General features: G+C 46.4%; 1 protein-coding gene and 1 long non-coding RNA gene across 2 annotated transcripts in view; both read left to right on the plus strand.

Annotated features, from left to right (window-relative positions):
- Positions 1–22,616, plus strand: part of LOC147581292 (uncharacterized) — a 256,335-nt gene extending 233,719 nt beyond the window's left edge. Inside the window, exon 2 of the long non-coding RNA XR_015251645.1 lies at positions 20,282–22,616. This is a non-coding gene — a long non-coding RNA (uncharacterized LOC147581292). The remainder of the gene's footprint in view (positions 1–20,281) is intronic.
- On the plus strand, positions 1,154–20,076 carry IYD (iodotyrosine deiodinase). Its single transcript, XM_025925727.2, has 5 exons — positions 1,154–1,417; positions 11,371–11,562; positions 14,298–14,457; positions 17,824–17,980; positions 19,761–20,076. The coding sequence occupies exons 1-5, from the start codon at positions 1,240–1,242 to the stop codon at positions 19,941–19,943; spliced, it is 870 nt and encodes a 289-aa protein (XP_025781512.2). The 5' UTR covers positions 1,154–1,239; the 3' UTR covers positions 19,944–20,076.
- Positions 22,617–23,929: the final 1,313 nt, after the last annotated feature.

Genomic DNA, 23,929 nt, shown 5'->3' on the forward strand with positions numbered 1-23,929 from the left:
TGAGAAAAGTCTTGGGGTTCCCAGCCTCCAAGAAGGTGAGAAAAGTATTGGGGTTCCCAGCCTCCAAGAAGGTGAGAAAAGCCTTGGGGTTCCCAGCCTCCAAGAAGGTGAGAAAAGCCTTGGAGTTCCCAGCCTCCAAGAAGGTGAGAAAAGTCTTGGAGTTCCCAGCCTCCAAGAAGGTGGGGGGAAAAAAATTCTACTTAAGCCACCTCACCTATGATATTTTTGTTATAGCGACCCAATCCAACATTTGCTAAACAAATGTTAAGACATTTGCTTAAAAACCAAAACAAACAATTTAAAAAAAATTAAAAAAAAAAAAAAAAAAGGGGCGCCTGGGTGGCGCAGTCGGTTAAGCGTCCGACTTCAGCCAGGTCACAATCTCGCGGTCCGTGAGTTCGAGCCCCGCGTCAGGCTCTGGGCTGATGGCTCGGAGCCTGGAGCCTGTTTCCGATTCTGTGTCTCCCTCTCTCTCTGCCCCTCCCCCGTTCATGCTCCGTCTCTCTCTGTCTCAAAAGTAAAAATAAAAAACGTTGAAAAAAAAAATTAAAAAAAAAAAAAAACAAACAAACAAACAAACCCTACGTAAGTTACCTAATTAACCAAACTGTCATTTTAGGGTTTTTTTAGGTCACTTTTCCTGGATCATAGTTTTTCTCCAATGCAAAATATGACCATTTTTCTGCTCTATCTGTTGCCTTTGTTAAAAAATATATATCAAAACCTCGGGGCAGGGTTTCACAAATATGATGTTTCTAAAATGCAGACTATCAGGCCTTTTTCCTGGAAATTTTCTTTCACTAGATGTGAGTTGGTGCCTGGAAATCTCCCCTTTTAAAAACAAGTTCCCCAGGGGATTCCTAGCTTCTGGCAAGTTGAGGACACATTGCTCTCGGAGAAAAGTTAAACAGGAGGAAGATTAAACACCTTCTACCGCTGTTAGCAACCCCTAGCGCATTCGAGTATTTACTCACATTCTGGAACTTATTGTCTACGCCTATATTTCTTGGGCACACGATTTTAAAAAGCGAATGCACCTGGGCATTACCAAACCCACAACACACCCCCAGTGCACACGCCGTGATCTTTGCTCCTTTGCAAAGTCCTCTGAGAGTCACAGAGTTCACCCTGTCCCTCCCACAGCTCCCTCTTCCTTCATTCCTCGTTCCTGTCTCTGTTTGTTTAAGGGCAGTGTGGGAAGTGTGTGCGCTGTTCAGAGTGAGAGTCAGTCTTACGACCATGTTTTTCCTGACTCCAGTCCTGGTAGCAGTTGTCTGCATTTTGATCGTGTGGATCTTTAAGAATGGTGATGGCAGCAGCAAGAGACGGAAGGGGGAGCCCAGAGCCAGGGCCGAGGTTCGTCCCTGGGTGGATGAGGACCTAAAAGACAATACTGATCTCCACCAAGGGGAAGAAGGTAAGGACACTGGCCAGGCTACTGAGCTTCTCCCGTTTGCGTTTTTCTGATGAGCAGGGCTTCTGGGGAGGAGGAAACACGTGCAGGTCAGTTTCATCATCAGCCTCTACTATGTCATCAGAGACAGATCATTTCTCTCAGGGGACACCTGCTGGCACCAACCCACCCTTGATTTCTGGATCAAGAGTCAGTAAAGAGCTGTTGAGAGGCTGACATTTTCCCTAGCTCCATTCCTGCTCTGGCTGTTAAAATCTTGGCCAAGGGGCACATCACTGGCTGGTGGTGGCTATGGGGAAAGGGGTCGTGGTTTTGTTTTTTTTTTAATGTTTATTTATTTTGAGAGGAGGGGAGTGCAGAAAGAGGGAGAGAGAGAATCCCAAGCAGGTTCCGCGCTATCAGCACAGAGCCCGATACTGGGCTCAGTCTCACGAACCACGAGATCACGACCTGAGCCGAAATCAGGAGTCAGACGCTGAACTGACTGAGCCACCCAAGTGCCCCCAGAGTGGCCAGGTTTTAATCAAGGACTTGGAAATGTAAAATGTGGCATCGATCTAGGGGCTCACTACTCTTCCTTGTTCCAGTCGCCCTGTGTCCCCAAAGCTGGGTGTTCAACTTAGTGGACAAGGCAAGAAGTAGGCAACAATCAGGGAGTAATGAGGGGCTGAAGGGATCATCAGGGCCTTCAAAGAGGTGCGGGGAGCGTGGGGGTGCGACAGGGAGAGGACGAATCGGGCCTGGCCAACTAATAGGACCTGAAGAGCAATGGTTAGGAGGCACCTCAGATGAGAGGACCAGAACGAGCGTAAGAGCAGGGACGGACCCTCTGAGAAAAATGTGGAGGAGATGGGAAGACCTCACTGGTAAAGGCGGTGGGGGGAAGGGGGGAAGTGAAATGGGGTGGTGACCATGGGCCCAGTCCTGGCTGATCTGAGGATGAAGAGGTGGTAAGGAAGCAGGCAGGGAGACGTTCTTGAGGAGCCTTGAGTGATCAGTGTTGGATGTGCCTCGGAGGTGGGTTCGTGGGATGGACTCGATTTGGAAGAGGCTCAGTGATTCTCAGCTGGACCGGTGATGCCCCCGCCTCGGAAGAGGCCACGTGGACATGTGTGTGGGTGTGTTCGTGTATGGGCACGTATGTGTGCACATGTTCTGGGTTGCCCTGATCTCAGGATTTGGGGGTGGGGTATACAGCTGGCGCTCAGTGCGGGGAGCCAGCAATGCTGAATGCACTGCAGAAAATTCAAGCCCAGGCGGCCTCTTGGCAGGGCTCCCTCTCACTCTCTCGCTGAAGGACATCCCCCCCGAATGCCAATCCTGCCCAGTTGAGAAGCACTTTTCTTGAACAAAGGGACATCGGTTATGAAGCCGTGTGGTGGTTTGCCCTGGTAAGGATGGCCTGGATGGTGGTGGCAGTGGGAACGCAGAGGAAGGAGTGAGTCAGGGCGGAGTTAAAGAAAGAACAACGGGGGTTGGTAATAAATTGAATCTGGGGAGAAGGAGAAGGTAAGCGCTGGAGGCTGGCAGAGGTGGAAGGACCCTATCATACATGGGGGAGGGGAGAAGAGCTATGCAAGAGAGGATGTTGAACATAGACAAAGACGTGTTGGATTTGAGAAGATGACACGCCTAAGCAGAAAGGAAGAGGGGGTCCAGGTGAGGGATCCAGGTTGCAGACACGGATTGGATAGTCCCAGCACAGGGTGGTACTTGGAACTTATAAAACTGATGAGTTCTCTAACGGGATATTTGCTGGTGATAAGACTGAGCATAGAACGGGGGGCACCCGCAACTGAGAGGGTCTGTGGTGGGAAAAAGGGACCGCAGAAAAGACCACCTGGGGAAGGAACCCCGGGATATGGACAACAACAGGCTCTTAACAGAACACTGGCTGTGTCCACTTAGCATCGCGTTTTATGTACAGTAAACCACTCAGTCTTCAAGTCAATAGAGCAACGTGGGCACTATTATTATCCCCATATTAAAGATAAGGAAACTGGGGCTCAAATCCGCTAAGTCACCTGCCCGAGTAGGTAGTGATAGAGCCAGGACCCAGGCACATAGCCAGCTGTTAGACTGCATTTCTCATAGGAGAATAAGCTAGAAGAGAGAGGGCAGGAGATGACCAGCGGGCCTAAAAATTCCCTGCGAGATCAGAGGTAGTGTGCCTTAAGGAAAGGCCACTCAATCTGCAGACTTTGGGAGTACAAGAGGGATTGATAAGGCTGGTGGGGAACCAGGGACCTGGCGCTCGACTGAACGTTGGGAACACAGAGCAAAGCTGTATGGCCCTGTCTCGTTCTGCTTGTTCATTTTTGCAAAACCCTCTGCCTCTTTCTTTGTTCCTCACATGGAAGAATAAATTGCACCTTTAGTGGCCTCCTCAGCAGCCACGGGCACCTCTGCCCAGAATGTAGGGTTCAGTCCCTTGTCGGAATTTTTCTTGTTCACTTAAGTGACACCTACTGAGGTCTCAGAGGTGATGGGTGAGAAGCAACTTTTAAACCCAGGTTTCTCTGCCACCCAAGTCCCTGTGTCTAACCCCTGGATGGGTGGATATGGTCTAAGAGAGGATTCAGTGCTGGCACTGAAGGTTCAGAGGGGACCGGGTAGGGGTGTCGGCTGGAGAACCAAAAGGATTCCATCACTGAAGAAACATGGAGATGCTTTTGATGACGGCAAATGGATACCAGATTCAAACCATGTGGAAATTAATTGTAAGAGACAAAACAATAAAATAAGGATTATAGGCCATTCTAGTGCGAGTTAAGGAAAATATGGGTACCAACCCAACCTCCTCCAGCTTTGGCTCGCAAAGAATTCTTACTCCACCGAATCAGCATGCGTGTGAGCTGCTTGGAGAATAAATTCGGCATAATTCAGAATAAATAGACATTCGGCACAGGCTTCCTTTAGGGAGCAGTCAAACATGTGTCTTGTTAATATTTTCTTGTTTAACTGTAGCAGAGGTCTAAGGAGGAGAAATGACAAAGAGGAAGGCTCGGATGGTCTCCCTAAAGTGAGCCATAAATTCTGTACAAACATGCTCTAGTCAGGCCCAGGTTCCTGGAAGCTCATGGAAATGGAGATAGGAAGAGAAGATATAGGGAACACATCTCATCAGGATGTGTTTGTTTTAATACTGGTGGGGATATGTCTTCACTTAGCTTTACTGACCATCCAAAAACTACTGTCCTCATTGAAATTTGGTCCCGGATTGTCTAGTCACTACTAAGAAAGGCTGGTGTTAGGGGTGCCTGTGTGGCTCAGTTGGTTAAGTGTCGCACTTTGGCTCGGATCATGATCTCACAGCTTATGAGTTCGAGCCCGCATTAGACTCTGTGCTGACAGCTCAGAGCCTGGAGCCTGCATCAGATTTTGTGTCTTCCCTCTCTCTCTGCCCCTCCCCTGCTTGCTCTCTCTCTCTCTCTCAAAAATAAACATTAAAAAAAAATTTTTTTTTTAAAGGAAAGGCTTGTGTTAGCAATTTTATATGGTTCTACCTAACACACTGTGTAACTTCCAAGTGAGAAAAGATAAAATGGGGAAAACTCAGTCATACCAGTGGACAGCAGGAAAGGTAGTGGAGGAGAGAGGCAAGAAAAAACCATGTGTTAGAAAAGTGAGCTCAGTGATGAGGATAGATGTATGTACATAGATACGCATGTATGCATATGTATATAATTTTACAAATCTCACACACAAATTGATACATCTCTGTATGCATATGTATATGTATGGGATATATTTGTATGTAGCGAATGGTAATAAGCAATTTCAGGGTTTGTGGCTGACCGTTAAAAAAAAAAAAAAAAGGCCTAATTTTACAAATCTCACACACAAATTGATACATCTCTGTATGCATATGTATATGTATGGGATATATTTGTATGTAGCGAATGGTAATAAGCAATTTCAGGGTTTGTGGCTGGCCGTTAAAAAAAAAAAAAAAAAAAAAAAAAAAAAGGCCTGTGTTAAAATTATGGCCTGTGTGGGTAACACCTGAGAATTAAAATGTTCCCACAGACTTGGGGAAGGACAGTTTTTTTATGTACCCATGATAATGAGCAGCCGTTGGAAGAGGTTTCAAACCTGTTCAACGAATAGAGGACAACTCACCTCAGTAAAAGCTTAGCAAACCCACCAATCAGTGGCAGCCTCTTACCTCTGAAAGCCAATCAAGGATGGATTCACTTCAGTACCAGCCCCTCTGGGCGCCAACCAATCAACAACAGTTTCAAACAAGTAACACTGTTCCTACAGATGATATCAATCTTTTTACACTCCAGGGAATCCACTAATTCCTGAACTCCAAGCTTCTCAACCAAGTGGTGGGCAAGAGCTAGACAATGGGAGGAGCAAGAACCAACTGTTAAATATTCAGGAACATGGTGAGCCATTTTTCACTCATCAGCTTAACGTCAGGCCATGATGGGAGTATTTGCTCAATGGAAATTGGCAAGTGCTGCAAATCAGGCCTCCTCACCCCTCTCCTGGGGCTGGTTTGCCAGCACACCACTGCCAAAAATACCCAAAAATATTATAAAAGGTCAACACTCTACTGTGTTCACAGAGATTCTCCTTCGATATAGGAAGGAACAAGTCTGGCTTTGTCTTTGCATTTCATTATCCTTTGACACATACACCCATTAATACTTTTACATGGCTAATTTTAAAAGGTTAGTTTACCAAGATTCCTGTAAAACCTTAAGGTTTTAGGGCAAAGGGCAGGTAGATTGAGATGAGAGATTAGCAAAGGGAAAGGACTTGAATGGATTCATTGTCTTTGAGATCAAGTCCGGGGGAGCCCTAGGGGGGAGGGTGGACCAACACAGGGGGCACTGGGGATATCACAAGAGATGATGGGGCTCAGAAACAAGTTCTGTCAAATTCATTCAGGATAGCACAAGGGAGGAAAAATTTCTCTCTACCCGTCAAGATTCTTACATCTGATCTGAGAATTAAATTGCCATGAGACGGATTAACAGGAGGGAACAATTACACGTGCCTACAGTTTCAGTAATAAAATTGAGACCCGAAGAAATGATCAAGGCAGGCAGAGTTTACACATTTTAGACAGAGACAATAAACTTGTGAGGAATCAACAGGACAAAGAAATGTTTGGGAGCTGCAATTAGTAAGAAATGCTAAACAGAATTTGGGCCGAGGTAGTAGATTAGTAAAAAGTAACAAGATTTGTTTCTAAAGATTTCTTGGCTGTCAAGGTCATGTCTCTGGCGATGAAGATCTCTCTCTACTTTCTAGTACAGGGAGAGTACCTTTCATATGAGAGATTTACTCTCTGCTTTCAGGGAGACAGAGGAGGTCAGAGTGTCCTTTCTGTACTGCCTATTTCCTAAGTAGCTTCAGTTCAAAATAATCGGTATGCCCTTGTGGCACATTTTGGGGCAGCCTGCCCTGCCCTGAGTCCCTACAAAAGCATGGCTCTATTCAAGAACTTTCCGGGGCGCCTGGGTGGCGCAGTCGGTTAAGCGTCCGACTTCAGCCAGGTCACGATCTCGCGGTCCGTGAGTTTGAGCCCCGCGTCGGGCTCTGGGCTGATGGCTCGGAGCCTGGAGCCTGTTTCCGATTCTGTGTCTCCCTCTCTCTCCGCCCCTCCCCCGTTCATGCTCTGTCTCTCTCTGTCCCAAAAATAAATAAACGTTGAAAAAAAAAAATTTTTTTAAAAAGAACTTTCCACTAACCACCCCCCCCCCCCGATTCCTCAGGCCCCACACACCTCGGGAGCTGCTGGTGAAATATACTGCAGGGAGCTGGACAATTGACAGCCCTACGTGGAAACAGAGTGATGGCTAAGGCAGCTGGGAAGGAGGTGTTCTCAGGGCAGGTGTGGAGCCCTGACCTCGCTTCATCCTCACCTTCAGAATTTGTCTCCTGCAAGAGCTGCCTCCCCCTCAGCCGTATTAATATTGCTTCTCAATGTTCCCCAAAATGCCAAGAAGGGGACAAGGATGATGTGACACAAATTGGCCTTCTAGCTTCATAGCTAGAAACTAGCTGGCTCATTTGCAAAGATTTTGAAGTAGAACTCCAAAAACACAAAAGCAATTTATGTGGAGATGCAGCCCCAAACGAACAAACACAAAAATACCTCTGTGTTAACCATAAGAGAATACACATGGCCTAGAGCTTCTTGGCTGTTGGACCTAATGGTGCAGTTTAGAGATCCTTGGCATTAAAGCAATGATGAAAGGTGAATTGTCCTGGGTGTCAATACCAAACCCCAAGTGTGGCAGTATAGGTTGCGATCAAAACGTAGACTATAATAGCATCCATTTGTTTTGAAATATGTGGGCTTTATGCTCGAATGAATCCTCTAGAGAGGCTTGGCTGGTGTAGCGTGGAGGCAGGATGACTAGAGTTTACAGAGGCTGTTCTCTCCTCTTGGAGTGAGGAGGTCAGGGGGAAGGGAAAAAGTGGTACGTTTGGTATTGGTTCACTGCCCTGCAGCTCCCTGGGTGCTTTCTCTCCAAGCCTTCCCCCTTCCTCCCCCCTGCCCCTCCACCGGCAAAATGTAGACCATCTGCCCTGGGAGAGGCTCCAGGAACAGCAAGCCTTTCAGGACAATCCATTGACTGGCCATTCATCTACCCTGCTCGCTGATAACATCCAGGCAGCTGCTGCTTCATTCTGCTACAGTGGGAATGTTTACCTTGGACTTTACGAGCTGTGGAAACTGCCAAGTCATGAACCTGGGCTGCCTTTAGTTTACACAAATGCTGAATGGATATTAAGAGTTGGTAACTTGGGGCGCCTGGGTGGCGCAGTCGGTTAGGCGTCCGACTTCAGCCAGGTCACGATCTCGCGGTCCGTGAGTTCGAGCCCCGCGTTAGGCTCTGGGCTGATGGCTCAGAGCCTGGAGCCTGTTTCCGATTCTGTGTCTGCCTCTCTCTCTGCTCCTCCCCCGTTCATGCTCTGTCTCTCTCTGTCCCAAAAATAAATAAACGTTGAAAAAAAAAAAAAAGTGGGTAACTTGTCTCTCACACGGTTAGTGAGGCATTTCATGCATTTACTCATTTACCACTTGCTAAGGACAGAAGTCGTCAGACCTCATAACAAATGACGTGAAAGGATTCACGGGCGTTAAAAGTCTGTTTACACATTTGCTAAGTTCACGGTTGGCATTGATGACATCTGGGTTGGGTTCAGAATCGATTGCTAGAAACCTGTAGGTGTTTGCTGCCCCTCCCCCGTCATACCCGCTTCATTTAACTGAGCAACTGTTGATGGTCCTTCTCATTAAATGTGTGAACTGCCCTGGCTAGTAAACTTTATCCAGATAAAGGAGTTTCTCACTAACAGTGGTGAGGAAACCACAGTACTTGCTGGTACTGTCATTGGGGTTTTCAGCGTCTTTGAAGTCATTTCTTCTTGACTTTCCCTCCCGGGTCAGTCTTCCGAGAGCGAGGAGTGAAGTACAGAGCGAGGAGTGAAGTACAGTATGTGCGTGCGAGTGAAGGAGAAAGGTAATTCTCTACCTGAACTCCACCGGGAACGTCCCAGACCCTCAGGGCCAGGCACTGGCTCCCTCTTGCTCTTTTCTTCTGTTCCTGTTGTCATTCTCATCTTTATGTGAGGGTTCCCAAAGTGACATCCCACCTTCTGGACTCCAGACTTTTACTTTCACACTTGACATCTTTTTTTTTTTTTTAAATATATATATTTTTAATGTTTATTCACTTCTTGAGAGACAGAGACAGAGTTTGAGCAGGGCAGGGGCAGAGAGAGAGGGAGACACAGAATCTACAGCAGGCTCCAGGCTCTGAGCTGTCAGCACAGAGCCCGATGCGGGGCTCGAACCCACAAACCGCGAGATCATGACCTGAGCCGAAGTCGGATGCTTAACCGACTGAGCCACCCAGGCGCCCCTCACGCTTGACATCTTTGCTTGAACAACTCACAGGCATCTCTAATGTGATAGACTGATGATTCATACCCCTACTTCCCCCAGATGGCTCATTGCTCATCCTCTGTCTCAGTAGATGGTCCCACTCTCTCCTCAGGTGCTAAAGCCCACCCCCTGGGACTCATCTCTAGTCCCTCTCTCCCACCACTCCTGACCACACACCTCAGCAGGTCTTACCATTTGTATCTCCAAGATCTCCAAGAATTTGCCGTTCTTGTGTGGCCCACCTAGTCCGGGCCAGCATTCTGCCCTGGCTTCTCAGTGGTGTCTCGACCACTTCACTTTTGTCTCCCTCCAATATATATATCACTCTGCTTTGCTTTTTCTCACTCTTATGTTTTCTATCTATTGGTTTCTCCTTGCTCTAGATATTTCCTTCTGAGTTATCTTCCAGTTCGCTAATTTTTTTCTTTAGGTATGTATAAATCCTAAATCCATCCTGCTTTAAATCCATCCATTAAGTTCTTAATTCTGTTACTTTATTTTTCAGTTTTAGAGGTTTAGTTTCTCATATTTTCTTTGTCACTTTTTATCATTTCCTGTACCCGACAGATCTATGAGTTCTAAACATAGTAATCGTAGTTGTTTTATCTTTTGAGTCTGATAATTCCAATATTTGGAGACATTGGAAATCTGATTCTGTTTTTAAATATCAATTCTGTTGTCTCTTGCTCAAAATGTTTTGTTTCTTTTTATGTCTGATTGTATTTGGTGAATTGCTGGTAATTGTACTTAAAATTACTTGTGTATTGACATTTGCTTTTGCGAGGCAATGGAGGTATTTTCAGGCAGGACCACCTAATTCCAAGTTCAAGTTACAGGCAGGACCCACCAAACGGTGTTACCCCTTGGGGGCTGATTTATTTAGGATTCATTCTTTCTTTGAGGATGTTATCTTGGGGTCCCAGCTTATTAGCCTTCCCATGGTGTATAGGCCTGGGCTTTGATTCCTATCATCCTCAATCCCTGAAAATATGAAAATAAAAATTCAAATATGTAGAGATTGGCAAGTACTGTCAGAAGAAATGTGGCTTCTGTGCTTACCCACCTGCAGATTCGTATTTCCCTTCAGTTTTGGCTTGGGAATTTCTTACTACACTGTCAGCAATATACTGATTTTTTTTTTTTAAAGACTTTAAAAGTACTTTATTTCATGATTTTACTGGTTTTCAGCTCATGCGAGATTGTTTCAAACAAACTAGTTCACCATTGATAGAAATTTTCATTCCTCATCTTTGTGTAGGTAAAACTTTCTTTTTCTTGATTTATAACCAGTGGAATTTGGATAGTCAGTAGTCAAAACCAGAGTTCAGAATTCTGTAGACCAATTCTTTTCATTTTTTATTGACTCTTTTGAGCTGATAATCTTGCAGACATTTTTGAGAACTTTATGTCTTTCTCCCCATTGGCCATCTTACGATTGTAGGAGAGGAGAAATAATATTCCCTCTATCTTTTAGGTTCTTGGCTGAGACCCCTCCCCCATCCCCCACCCCCATAATAAAAGATAGATTAAGAGGAGAAAAAGAAATAGGAGCTTAATCACATGTATACCTACCGTATACATGGGACAGGCCCAGGAAACTTGAGTAAGTCCCTGAAATGGCCCAAGTCACTACTTAAATACAATTTTCAACTAAAGACAAAAGAAAGACGTTAGGGGAAGGGGATCCAGTTAGGGGAGGTTATCAAGAAAAGCACAGTGTTTTAAGCTGGTGTAAGGTGGTTGTACAGATTTAAGTCCACCTTCTCCATTGATAAGACTTTCTTGCCAGGGTCATCCTTTCCTTCTTGGTACAGGGAAGGCTTATGGGTGGGGATTTCCTTCACAAAAGTACACGTCTCTTACAAAAAGGTAACTTCTACTCTGGTTTTCAACACTTTTCTTGTGTCTTTTGTTTCTTAAAAATTATCGGCTCAAAATAATCCTTATGCCAAAGAGGCGTACCATGGGGTGACATAGTCTGCTCTCCTCCATGACCAAGAAGTGCAATTTAGTTTGTTGCCTTTTTTGTTCTTATTTGTAGATGCCAATGACTGGCAAGAGTCAGAGGAAGATGTCGAACATATTCCATTCTCCCACACCCGGTATCCTGAGAAGGAAATGGTGAAGAGATCCCAGGAATTTTATGCACTTCTCAGTAAAAGACGGTCTGTGAGATTCATAAGTAATGAGCAAGTCCCCATGGAAGTCATTGATAATGTCATCAAAACAGCAGGTCTGTAACTGTACGTTGTGCTTTTGAGAATGTCCGCTGCAAGTCACAATATTGGAGCACTGCTGAAGTTCAAACACACTGAATAAAGCCTAGAGTGATTGTTTATTTACAAAATCTTACCCTGGTGTTGACTGACTGCCAGAAACATGATTTCTGCTTTCTACAAACTTTTGACTATTACAAACTACCTGAGACCAGATGTGACAACAGTTTAAAACTTCTGAAATTATTGAATATTAGGATCTTTTATTAAGAATAAAAATTTCTGGGGCGCCTGGGTGGCGCAGTTGGTTAAGCGTCCGACTTCAGCCAGGTCACGATCTCACGGTCCGTGAGTTTGAGCCCCGCGTCAGGCTCTGGGCTGATGGCTCAGAGCCTGGAGACTGTTTCCGATTCTGTGTCTCCCTCTCTCTCTGCCCTTCCCCCATTCATGCTCTATCTCTCTCTGTCCCAAAAAAATAAATAAACGTTGAAAAAAAAATTTAAAAGAATAAAAATTTCTGAACATACTATTATGCATTGGAAGAGAAACATCCCCTTAGTTTACCCCCCTCTTAAAATACACGCACACACACACACATACACGCGCATGCACACACACACAGAGGCTCACTCACATTTGTGCATTTCTCTTTTTGGAACCAAATTTTTTAGATTACATGCTCTAGTACTGTTTTCTAATAAACTGGCAAAATGTACCTACATGAATTTGCAAAGTAAACCACAGCAAGACAAACCCATTGTCTTTTTTTTTTTTTTTTAACGTTTATTTATTTTTGAGACAGAGAGAGACAGAGCATGAATGGGGGAGGGTCAGAGAAAGAGGGAGACACAGAATCTGAAACAGGCTCCAGGCTCTGAGCGGTCAGCACAGAGCCCGACGCGGGGCTCGAACTCACGACCGTGAGATCATGACCTGAGCTGAAGTCGGACGCTTAACGGACTGAGCCACCCAGGCGCCCCAAGACAAACCCATTTTCAACACGAATTGATATTTCCACAGAGGAAAATAAAAGAATTATAGAAAAAAGGGGGGAAGGAGATGTCAGAGAAATCCCCTATTTGAGAGTCTCCTCTGATTGGAGTATTACTCCTATATAAATCACATTTAAGTTCATTTGCAAAGATTATTGCATGGCCATTGTGAATGGGCTTTACGTTTAGCTCTTGACTTGCGTTTCACAATCCAATCATGCTGTCTTGACTGTAGGGAGTGTGGGTGACAACAAGAGCCCCATCAAGCAGGCAGTCCTGACCCCCCTGGTGTAGAGCTTCTGACATTAAATTGCTCACCAGGAAGAATGGAATAGTTGCTTCTGAAATAACCTATTCGTGGGTCCTTGTGGTCTCTGGCTGGGAACGGCGGGCCATCTCTAAGACAGCAGGGTGACACCTAGATCAGAAGCTGGGCCTGGTTGGAGTCTGAAAGGGGATTCTAGTTCCTTGGGCACTGAGATACACTACTAAGCTCTGTACCAGGATCCTGGGGCTGATCCAAGTGTGGGCTGAGGCTTCCCGTAGCCCATGAGAGCTGGGAGACAGGCTCTCGTGTACTGAGCACCCAGGGCCAAGAGTTCTCATGTGTCTCCAGTGGGACCACAAACCCCACAGTGCTGCCTTCAGCGTCCCTGATACAGGTACCAAACAATGTATAGTTGAGTTACTTCTCATGAGTGGTGTTTTCCTTTTATTTAAAGTTTGTTTATTTATTTTGAGAGAGAGAGAAAGAGAGAGAGTGAGCCAGCCAGGGAGGGGCAGAGAGAAAGGGAGAGAACCCCAAGCAGGCTGCACCAGCCCAGAGCTCACCACCGTGCTCGAACCCCTGAACCTCGAGATCATGACCCCAGCCAAAGTCAAGAGTCAGGCACCCAACTGACTGATCCACCCAGGCGTCCCTTTCATGGGTGTTTTAAAAGCTATTTGAGGGGCCCCTGGGTGGCGCAGTCGGTTAAGCGTCCGACTTCAGCCAGGTCACGATCTCGCGGTCCGTGAGTTCGAGCCCCGCGTTGGGCTCTGGGCTGATGGCTCAGAGCCTGGAGCCTGTTTCCGATTCTGTGTCTCCCTCTCTCTCTGCCCCTCGCCCGTTCATGCTCTGTCTCTCTCTGTCCCAAAAATAAATAAACGTTGAAAAAAAAAATTTAAAAGCTATTTGACCATTTCAATGTTACCATTTTCAACGAGCTTCATGACTCTATCCTTTTCTAAGAATATCAAGGGGCACTTGGGTGGCTCAGTCGGTTAAGTGCTCGACTCCTGGTATCGGTGCAAGTCATGATCTCACAGTTTGTGAGTTGGAGCCCCACATCGATTCTCTCTCTCCCCCTCTCTCTCTGCCCCTCTCCCTACCATGCTTTCTCTCCAAATAAATCAACTTAGAAAAATAATATCAAAACAAACAACATTTTGGAACATTTGGGCTGTTAGAATTTCCCTTCTGGGTTCCCTTAGTTCCCTTACATAGGAATGTTTTCCCCCCCACATACTTAGAGAAGTGGCGATAAATCCCCATAGCCCTGGAACCACTGGCCTCGACCTCAGTTAGTTGGTTTGTAGCCCCTAAAGTGATGCAGAATGAAACAGAGAGGACAGCCACATACCAGAATCTGTGACCAAGCACTTTGCTCAGCAGGTGATTGAACTTCGTTTTCAGCGAGTGTGAGTTACTATACCCATTCTTAATGACCATTCTCACATTTTCGTGTTTCCATTTCTGCCTTTAATGTTATGGATGATAGGAACTGCCCCAAGTGGGGCCCACACGGAGCCCTGGACCTTTGTGGTTGTGAAGGACCCGGACGTGAAACATAAGATTCGGGAGATCATCGAGGAGGAGGAAGAAATAAACTACTTGAAAAGGATGGGACGCCAATGGGTTACAGACCTGAAGAAACTAAGGTACAAGAGTTGATGGGATGATTAACCTCTTCTGTGCCTTAGTTTCCTCATCTGGAAAACGGGACTACCTAGGATTTACTTCGTTATGAAAATTGAATGTGCAAGCCTGCTTGTAAGCACATAGAATGGTGATGACAAGTAGGAAGTGGCATCATAGGTAAACAAACAGGCTTCCACCCAAGTAGTCGTAAACACACCTTTGAGGACTCACTTCGCTTTTCTCCCATCTAGAGTGTAAGATCGTGGCATAAAGATGTCTCGGGACCTTGACTGAAGTAAATTACATTTGCTAAAGTGATAACATCTTCCAAGTAATCTTAGCACATGGTTAGCAAGAGCAAACAATCCGTGCAGATATGGCATCTCTTAGGCATCAGTAACCGTGTGGGCTTCCTTATCTCTAGGAAAGGAGCGTGGGGAAACTCACCGTAACTAGGTTTAAGCCTGAGCCCTCGCACCCTGGGGGAGGCCCTGCAGGTGTCCATTTTCTCTCATAGCTGCCCCTGCCAGCCACGCGTGGAGCCTGTTTGCCCATGGAGGGGCAGTCATCCCTCATAATGTCTCAGATGCATTCCATAACTTCTCTGTCACTTTTGTCATCACGGCCCGTCACCTTCCATTGTTTAGACTCTGCTTTGTCATTTACGGAGTCCTCTTTATAAGCATGGCCCTCCCCACAAAGGCCACTTCCTTTCCCCTCCAGCGCGCTCTGAGGCTGAGTGTGAGAAGGGACAGTGGGCAGAGATGTTGGTTTTTCTTTCTGAGAAGGGAAGCTTGCTCTAGTCTTTGGCATTTGGAGTGCAAGGGCGCTCACACCGCTGGTCCCAGCCGCAGGCCTTCGGTGGCCAGTCCTGGGGTTTTATGGGGTGTTATCCGACACCCCAGTGTGACACAAGCTTGTGATAAGAGAAAAGCAAGAAAAGGCGACCAGATTGCAGCCCTGGGGGCAAGGGAGGAGTATTCAGGGCTGGGTGATGGGAAGAGGGTCTCTTGGCTCTGTTCCTGTTTCATTTATTTGGCCCCAGAGGTCATTTTCTTTCCTAAGATGTTTAAACCCTAATTAAAGAGACGCCCTTATGGAAGTGTAACTTATTACCATGCTCTGGAACCAGCACAGACTATTAATAATAAATATAAAAATCTCACTGCATATTCATGGGAAAAAGGGGATGGATAAAAGTTGAGTTCCTACCCTTAGAGAGATGTCCTGCTCTATGCGTGCACAGTGCTTACAAAACGCTGCTGGCCCCTGACGTTTTGCCCAATGAAGGCAGAATTAGTCGCTCTCTTGTCTCTGTGCTCAAAGCCCCTAATAGGTACCTCCTGTGCATCTAAAATGGCCATTTCATCACATAGCATTTTGCTTATTGGCTTGCTTTTCTTCTCATTGCATAGGCGATATTTTAGAAGCCTTATGGACTTCCTTTGCGGGCAATACGTACACGCGCATATATACATAAAACGCTAGGGGTCCAGGTTTAAAAATGTCTTACACCATCGAGCGTAGTGCGGTTGCAGAGTAGGCAGTTGAATAAATGTTAAATTGAGTTGCAAGTGAACATATATCCTGACATCCTAGGCAGAAGGTGCTAGTTGTCCCTTTATTAATAAGTCTCACTGCCGTGTTTTTATCCACGGTCATGTGATGTCATAATAAATTCTTGTGAACCTGAGCAAGCCAGAAATATTAGATACCAGTGTGCATTTAGACCAAAAAGAAAAAAAAATAAGTACAAAAATCATTAAAAAGTATTAATCTGCGTTTGAACAAAGGCACACTGCTTCATCTCTGTCTTACATTAATTTCTTTTGAATTATTCACTGCAAGATAATATCGGTGACCATAATAATGCTCACACACACACAGCAATGTGTACTGGGTGCTTTTCTAAGCCCTTAATATATTTGACTGATATCACCCTCACGATCACTGTATGAGGTGACAGCACGTTTTACATATGTGGGAACTGAGCCACAGGAGGTCAAGCATGTTGCCCAGCATGGCAAAACCCGTGGGCTCCCGGAGTTTATCTTCTTTCTGAACAACAAGCATTCTTCCTCTTCCGCGAGGACAAAGAATTGGTAACAGCCCAATGTGAGGAAACTGGCTGAAGCGTGAGAAGGCAGCTTGGAAAATGTGACCTGTAGAAGTTAATAGCATAAGAGGAACCATAGAAAACCGCACAAGTGAGTTTAGTATGTTTGAAAATAGTGACGCACAGCTAGGCTTAAGGTGAAATCACCTCCTGTTTATTAATGACATAATGTGTCCCAAGAAAAATTCTAATGTATATCATTGCATGAGTAGCACTTTGAGTATCTGAGCTAGAATAGAGCTTTCGCCAAATGTATGGATTAGGGTAACGGGATAGAGAAAGATATGCTCCTTAGCTGGCAAGCAAAACTCTCAACTTCGTATTTATACCTCACGTGAATTATCTCCCACTCTCACAAAGTTCACTTCCTTTTCTCCATCACTGGGCTGGCAGCGTCACCATCTTTGCACCTGTCATTTTGGTTAAACTTCACCATCACCTTCTTCTTCTCCTTTGCTTCTGTACCAGACCTGTCAGCTCCAGCTTCTACGCCTTCCCGAATTCCCTTGGCCCATTGCTATCGTCTACCTTCTGGTCCCCCTTGAGCTTGCCCCTTGCCCACACCAATCTACCTCTTCCTAAAACAGATCTGATCACGTGATGCTTCTGCTCAGAAGCTTATAGTCCCTCTCCATCACCTCCCACACGAAGTCCAGGACTCTGCAAAATCCGTGCGTAACCTGCCAGCCCACCCGTGCTCTACTTCGCACCGCATCCTCCAGCCTGTCGGGCTTCTGGAAACTCCCCGACCTGCCAAGCGTCCTCCGTCCTGACTCTGCCTTTACTCGTTGACTCACTAAGATGTCCTCCCCAGTGCCCCTCTCCGTCCAGTCTCCAGCACCCCACCTCGAGGGAAACTTTGGAAACGCTCTTGTAATATTCTTATTCAAAATTACCAACACTTCATTTGGAGAGTTCCTAATGCAATTGACTTATATTTCTTTAATATCACCTACCGGGTTTTCGCTTGCTAAATTTTACACACTGCCTTCTGGGTTATAGGCTCCTTGTTTGTGCCTTTCTGCATTTCATGTGCCTTGCTACACCAGGCCCTCGTTAACACATGCTTATTGAATTGAACGACCTTGGACAGAACACTATAGCGAAGACACAAATAAACAACCGAAAGTCCTTTTTTTTCCATTTAAACATAAAGGACAGGAAAGTGCTTTTATTTTAGATGTAAATAAGATAAGGTTGTAAAGGGAAAAAAAAAGACCGAAACTCATTAAGAGCAAAGAGTCTCTGGATTATCTTTCTTTCCCTTCAGAACCAATTGGGTTAAGGAGTACTTGGACACAGCACCTGTTTTGATTCTGATTTTCAAACAAGTACATGGCGTTGCGGCAAGTGGCAAAAGAAAGGTCCACTACTACAATGAGATCAGTGTTTCCATTGCTTGTGGCCTCCTTCTGGCTGCTCTTCAGGTATGTTACCCACCCCCCCATCCCGCCCCAAAGAGAGGAGCGATCCTGGAAAGCCAAACAGTGGCCTTATTCACAAATTTCAGCGGAGTTTCTATTTGAGAGACACTTGGAAGCTGTCCATCTAAAGTTGAACGCCTAAGACACGTAGCTTGGTGTGAAAAATGCCCCTGGAAACCTGGACTGGTAGGTATGCTACTGCAACGCGCTGGAATCCTCTTCTGGAAACATCACTTGAGGCTCAGAAAAATGCCCACTGCGTTTGCCTTCGTCTGTAACGACACGAAGCTCCAAGGGTTTCGGCAGGCATGCTGCCTTGCTGGGCTCGCTGTCGTCCGAGCCGGTGGCGTGATTAAAAAGCTATAAAGAGAAGGCTCTCCTAGAGCTCCTTCCCTGGAAAGTCGAGCTTATGTGGCCTGGCACTGGAAAGACATCTATGTCCTTTAAACAATTCCATCTCTGCGGTATGTGGGGGTCACTGGAGCCATGCTAAGCATGAAACAGAGCAGATTGAGGTATACCTTTTACAAGATTCAGTTCATTCACTCAACTCCTTCTGTGTGGCAGGTCCGAGGGGAGGGGGGAGGGCACCAGGGAGGTCTTGCCTCATGAACTGTGTGTGCATTCTGGCGGGGACTGGGGTCCTGGGGTAGAGAGAGACAGTGGGCACATAAAAGAAATGAGGCAAACAAGATGGTAAGTGCGAGTGATCATACTTCCAAGCGACAATCGAGTCCAAAAAACTACACGCTTCTTCACTAACTCGAAGCAAACTTTATATGGCGAAAATACCTTGCAAAATACAGTCGTGGCTAACACAGAAGAGGAATAGGCTTTTAGATTACTTGAAAAGTTTACCTAGAGAAAGTGGCATCTCACTTCCTCCCTAATGCTGTGAGCATGCAGATAAAGGAAGTGATGTGCAACGTCGGACCACGCGGACGCACCGTTCGTTCATTCATCTGCCAGACGAAGCAAACGGTGCAGAGATTTTTGAGCTCTGAATCAGAAGCCTTGTCACGTTAGTGTTGAGTTTGCTGCCCTCTAGCGTCGCCTCAGGCATGATTCTGAGCGTAGGTCCTATTTGCGAGGGAGGAAAGAGGAATCTTCCTGATGATGCCCCCCATCTGCACAGATCGCATAGCGACCGGACCAAAGAGCCTGTCCTGTAGGACTCTCAAAGGCAGTTCTAGAACTTCTGTCTAGCTCAGGCTTAGCGGTGACCCTCTGATTGGGAAATTAGAGGGGAGGGAGGTAGCTTGGGAAGCATCTTGAAGCTGCATGTGATTTTTATTAGGTGTTTATTATCCGGAGGGGCTCGTAGACAGGTTGAGGGAGTAATGCCAAGCTACTGAGCCTCTGCCACTGGACGTAGGTATTTTCGGCTGGGGTGGTCCTCCGCCTGCATTGCTGGTTATATAAGCATAGGAACTCCCTGTTGTTTGAGGGTATACCCCTTCCTTGGGTATATTTGGACCCCCCCAAATTTCCTTCCATGAAATAACCATTCCTGTGTCTTAACCATCAATGATGAATAGGACGAGTATTTTTCTTCTTCAAGAAGCTTCTTACTGTTTGGTTCAAAGCATGTGGCGACTAGGGAGGTTGAGGAGAACAGGTGAGGTTTAAGGTCCACCTGCCCAAGCTGGCAGGCTCTTTGCTGCCCAGCTGCAGGGAAATGATGGGACAAGCAGGCCTAATGGGGACCGGAATGTCCCCAGGCCACAAGCAAAGTCGTGACTTCCATTGAGTTGACACTGTATCCTCTCCCCTTCTGTCGTAGAATGCGGGACTGGTGACTGTCACCACCACACCTCTCAACTGTGGTCCCCGTCTGAGGGTGCTCCTGGGCCGCCCCACAAACGAAAAGTTGCTGATGCTCCTCCCTGTGGGATACGCCAGCAAAGAGGCCACGGTGCCCAACCTAACACGGAAGCCTGTGGATCAGATCAGGGTGACCGTGTAGGCGGGAGCCCATCTGGGATGCGGGCAGACGACGGCCTGGTCCTCTCTTGTCCCTCTTGGGTCTGCGGGCTGCTCTTCCCACGGGTGTTAGGTCTCCCCAGCACCTCCCTCCGCTCAAGAAACCTTTCCACAGGAGTCTGAGAAGCTCCTAGCGTGACGAGGTGAACATATTATAGTAAGAGGACGACAGGTGCTTGTCTTCCATTTCCCACCTGCTTTGGGGATGCATGCAAATTTTACTAAGAACAATTTCAAGATTTTAAAATTGTTCCAGAAAAATCCCTGGTGATTCTTTCTCTCTTACACCCTAAAAGCTCGTATACAGCAAAGATTCATCAGAGAGTTTAATGTGGCCCCAAGAACTCAGCTACGTGATCGTTCTTGAATTTACATTTAGACTAATCAGATACTGGCCTCTGCCCTCTGATTTCTGGCGGCTCTTAGGCCACGGATGGGCTTTTGAGATCCACTCTTTTACTGGACTTCATGGTCATCCTGCCAGTTTTTAGCAAGCAACTAGCAAACTAATGAAAGCGTCCCAGGCCCGGAACAGACGAGTGCACGCCGAGCAGGTGAACCTGAACTGGCAACCATGCGAACACGTAAGGGGACAGTCGTGTCATCCGGCGGTGTGTTGGAGCTGGCTCGCCCCAGCCTGCGGAAGCGGATTGTTCAATATTCAGGAATTTGGTGAGCCAGCTGTTAAACCATTTGCTGCTTGGAATCTCCCGTGGTGGGAGTATTTGTACCACCGCAGTTGGCTGATACTACAATTTTTCTCGAAGAGCACTGTTTTCCATACCCTGCACTGAGCCGTGTCTCTCTTCTTTTCTGCTCCAGACCACAGAAGACGCATCCTTTTTGTGCAGATGGCACTCAAGCAGTTTGGGACTGGTGGGGTGCGAGGTGTTAGGCTGGGAACGCCAGACCCCATCTTTCACCGGTCGTTCCGTCTTCCCTTCCCGGGACTCTGCACACACAGGCACATGTAGCTCAGATCCGTTTTTGTCAAGCAGCCCTACACAGCTCTTTCTCCCCTCCACCACCCTTCTCCTCTTCTTTTTCCTCAGTTTCCTCAAGAAAAATCTCTTCGGCCTCTTTTCATTCCACGTGAGAGTACACAATTTAGGAAAAGCCCTTGGTATTTTTGACAAGAGTTAGAGCTGGAGACAAACCTGTATCAAAGGAGGACTTCCCCCCCCCCCCTTAAAATATAATTAGATGTTACAAGAACCTGTGACCCTCGACCTCCCAAGTCCTTCGAAGGATCTAGAAGTCTCCTTTGGAATCTCCAAAGTCTTCCATCTGTGTTTTCATTGTTCTCTAAACATGCTTTTCCCCAAGGCTACAGATTTTACTAAATGAAAATTTTCTTACATCTGTTTCCAGCTTTTTAATTAGTGTTGTGACAGGTGTTTGTCCTGTACTCTTTATTGTAAATGAGCATTGTTTTAACTAACTATGGCCTTATTAGTCTTACACGGGCTGCGAGCCTATGGGACCCTAACCACCTTATTTCAGATTTTTTTAAATAGGGAAAAGATACTCTGAATTCCAAGTATCAGATTAATAAACAGACTTTGGCGTTTCAATGCAAAGAAATTGGGGGGGCGCCTGGGTGGCTCCATCGGTTAAGCAGCCGACTTCAGCTCAGGTCATGATCTCACGGTTTGTGAGTTCGAGCCCCGCATCGGGCTCTGTGCTGACAGCTCGGAGCCTGGAGCCTGCTTCGGATTCCTTGTCTCCCTTTCCCTCTGCCCCCCAGCCCCTCCTTGGGAGCATGCTCTGTCTCTCTCTCAAAAAATAAACATTAAAAAAATAATAATAAAAACAATAATATTTAAAAAACAACAAAAAGAACAATGCAAAGAAGTTGAAGTTATATTTATAAACTTCCGTTTCTCATGTGTTGAAACTGTTCGAGCCCAGAGAGCTATGTGCTGGTTTTAGTTCCGCTGAGGAGGGCTGAGGTGTATAAGGGAATCTTGCCTCCGGAGTGTGGGGTGAGAGGGAATCAGGTCAGTGGTGGGAGTCTGGGTGCAAGTTTAAGTACAGAGCCACTTGAGAGGAAAGAGAAAGCCCAGCCACACCAGTCAGGAGCCCTCAGGCAACAGACTCCGAAGGCCTAGAAACCTTCCAGATCACTGTGCCCAGAGACACAGCCCTGGTTTTCATAGACGCTGAGCAAATGTGCAAAGGCACATAGTCTGGAAGCACTATAGCCATTCCCTTCGGGTTCGGGGAGGAGGATGGAATTACAGTCAACCTTTGAACAACACGGATTTTTTAGATAAATACACCAGTACTATAAATGTATTTTCTCCTCCTTATGATTTTTTTAGTTTTTAAATGATTAAGAAATTTTTTTTAATGTTTATTTTATTTTTGAGAAAGAGAGAGAGAGAGAGAGAGAGCATGAGTCGGGGAGGGGCAGAGAGAGAGAGGGAGACACAGAATCCGAAGCAGGCTCCAGGCTCTGAGCTGTCAGCACAGAGCCCCATGAGGAGCTCGAACACATGAACTGTGAGATCATGATCTGAGCCGATCCCAGGAGTTGGAACTTAACTGACTGAGCCACCCAGGTGTCCCCTCCTCATAATTATCTGAATAACATTTTCTTTTCTCTAGCTTGCTTTACTGTAAGAATATAGTATATAAAACATATACCACACCAGATATGTGCTATTTATGCTATTGGTAAGGCTTCCTGCCAACAGGATATCTGTAGCAAAGGTTTGGGGGAGCCCAAAGCTAGATGTGGACTTTGGGCTGTGCGATGGCGGGGGGCGGTGCGTGGTCAGTGTCCCTAACCGCTGTGCCATTCGTGAGTCAACTGTAACAGTGGTTCTTAGTCTAGACAGCATAGCATAGATGACCTGGTTTCTCTTCTACTCACCGGCTGGGTGGCCATGAAAAACTGGCTCTTTTCAGGCCTCATTTGCTTCATTTGCAAAATGACAGCAAAGGCGGCATTGGCCTTGGGATATCGGGCGATTGTGTGTGATGAGTCACTTAGTTCCTAGCACCCGGGAGGGAACACTTGGTGCTTAGCCTTGATCGTTGGCTCCTGATAGCAGCAGGAGCAGTGGCAGCAGGTGGTAGGAGAAGATATTCTTTTTTTTTTTTTTATTTTTTTTCAACGTTTTTATTTATTTTTGGGACAGAGAGAGACAGAGCATGAACGGGGGAGGGGCAGAGAGAGAGGGAGACACAGAATCGGAAACAGGCTCCAGGCTCCGAGCCATCAGCCCAGAGCCCGACGCGGGGCTCGAACTCACGGACCGCGAGATCGTGACCTGGCTGAAGTCGGCCGCTTAACCGACTGCGCCACCCAGGCGCCCCAGGAGAAGGTATTCTTACAATTATTAATACTAGGTGCTGCGAGTGTTCAGCAAAAACATAAACGACACCCCTTAAGAATCTCGTCGTTAATGCACTCAATAGTCTTACACTGCGGGGGCGCCTGGGTGGCGCAGTCGGTTAAGCGTCCGACTTCAGCCAGGTCACGATCTCGCGGTCCGTGAGTTCGAGCCCCGCGTCGGGCTCTGGGCTGATGGCTCGGAGCCTGGAGCCTGTTTCCGATTCTGTGTCTCCCTCTCTCTCTGCCCCTCCCCCGGTTCATGCTCTGTCTCTCTCTGTCCCAAAAAGAAATAAACGTTGAAAAAAAAAAAAAAGTCTTACACTGCGGAAGAAACGTATCTGCTATCTTGGCTTGAGTTAGGCGGTGTTAAGCATTTCGGCTTGACTTGGGCTGTGTCTGATTGGGTTCTGGGAAACTCGACAGGGGTCCATTTCACGAGTCATAAAAAGACCCATTTTCAGGGAGGAGGGCCGAGGACGTAAAGTAAGATCCCATGACGACAATCAATATCAGAAAAAAAGAGGCAAAAAAAAAAAAAAAAAAAAAAATTAAAAAAAGAAAAAAAAGAGGCCAAGCGCAATGTGGTCTGGAGTCTGCCCCCCCAGGTCCCAGTCCATAGAGCCTCG

The sequence above is a fragment of the Puma concolor genome, chromosome B2 (genome assembly GCF_028749965.1).
Source record: "Puma concolor isolate L17-30 chromosome B2, mPumCon1.1.hap2, whole genome shotgun sequence".
Taxonomy (NCBI): domain Eukaryota; kingdom Metazoa; phylum Chordata; class Mammalia; order Carnivora; family Felidae; genus Puma; species Puma concolor.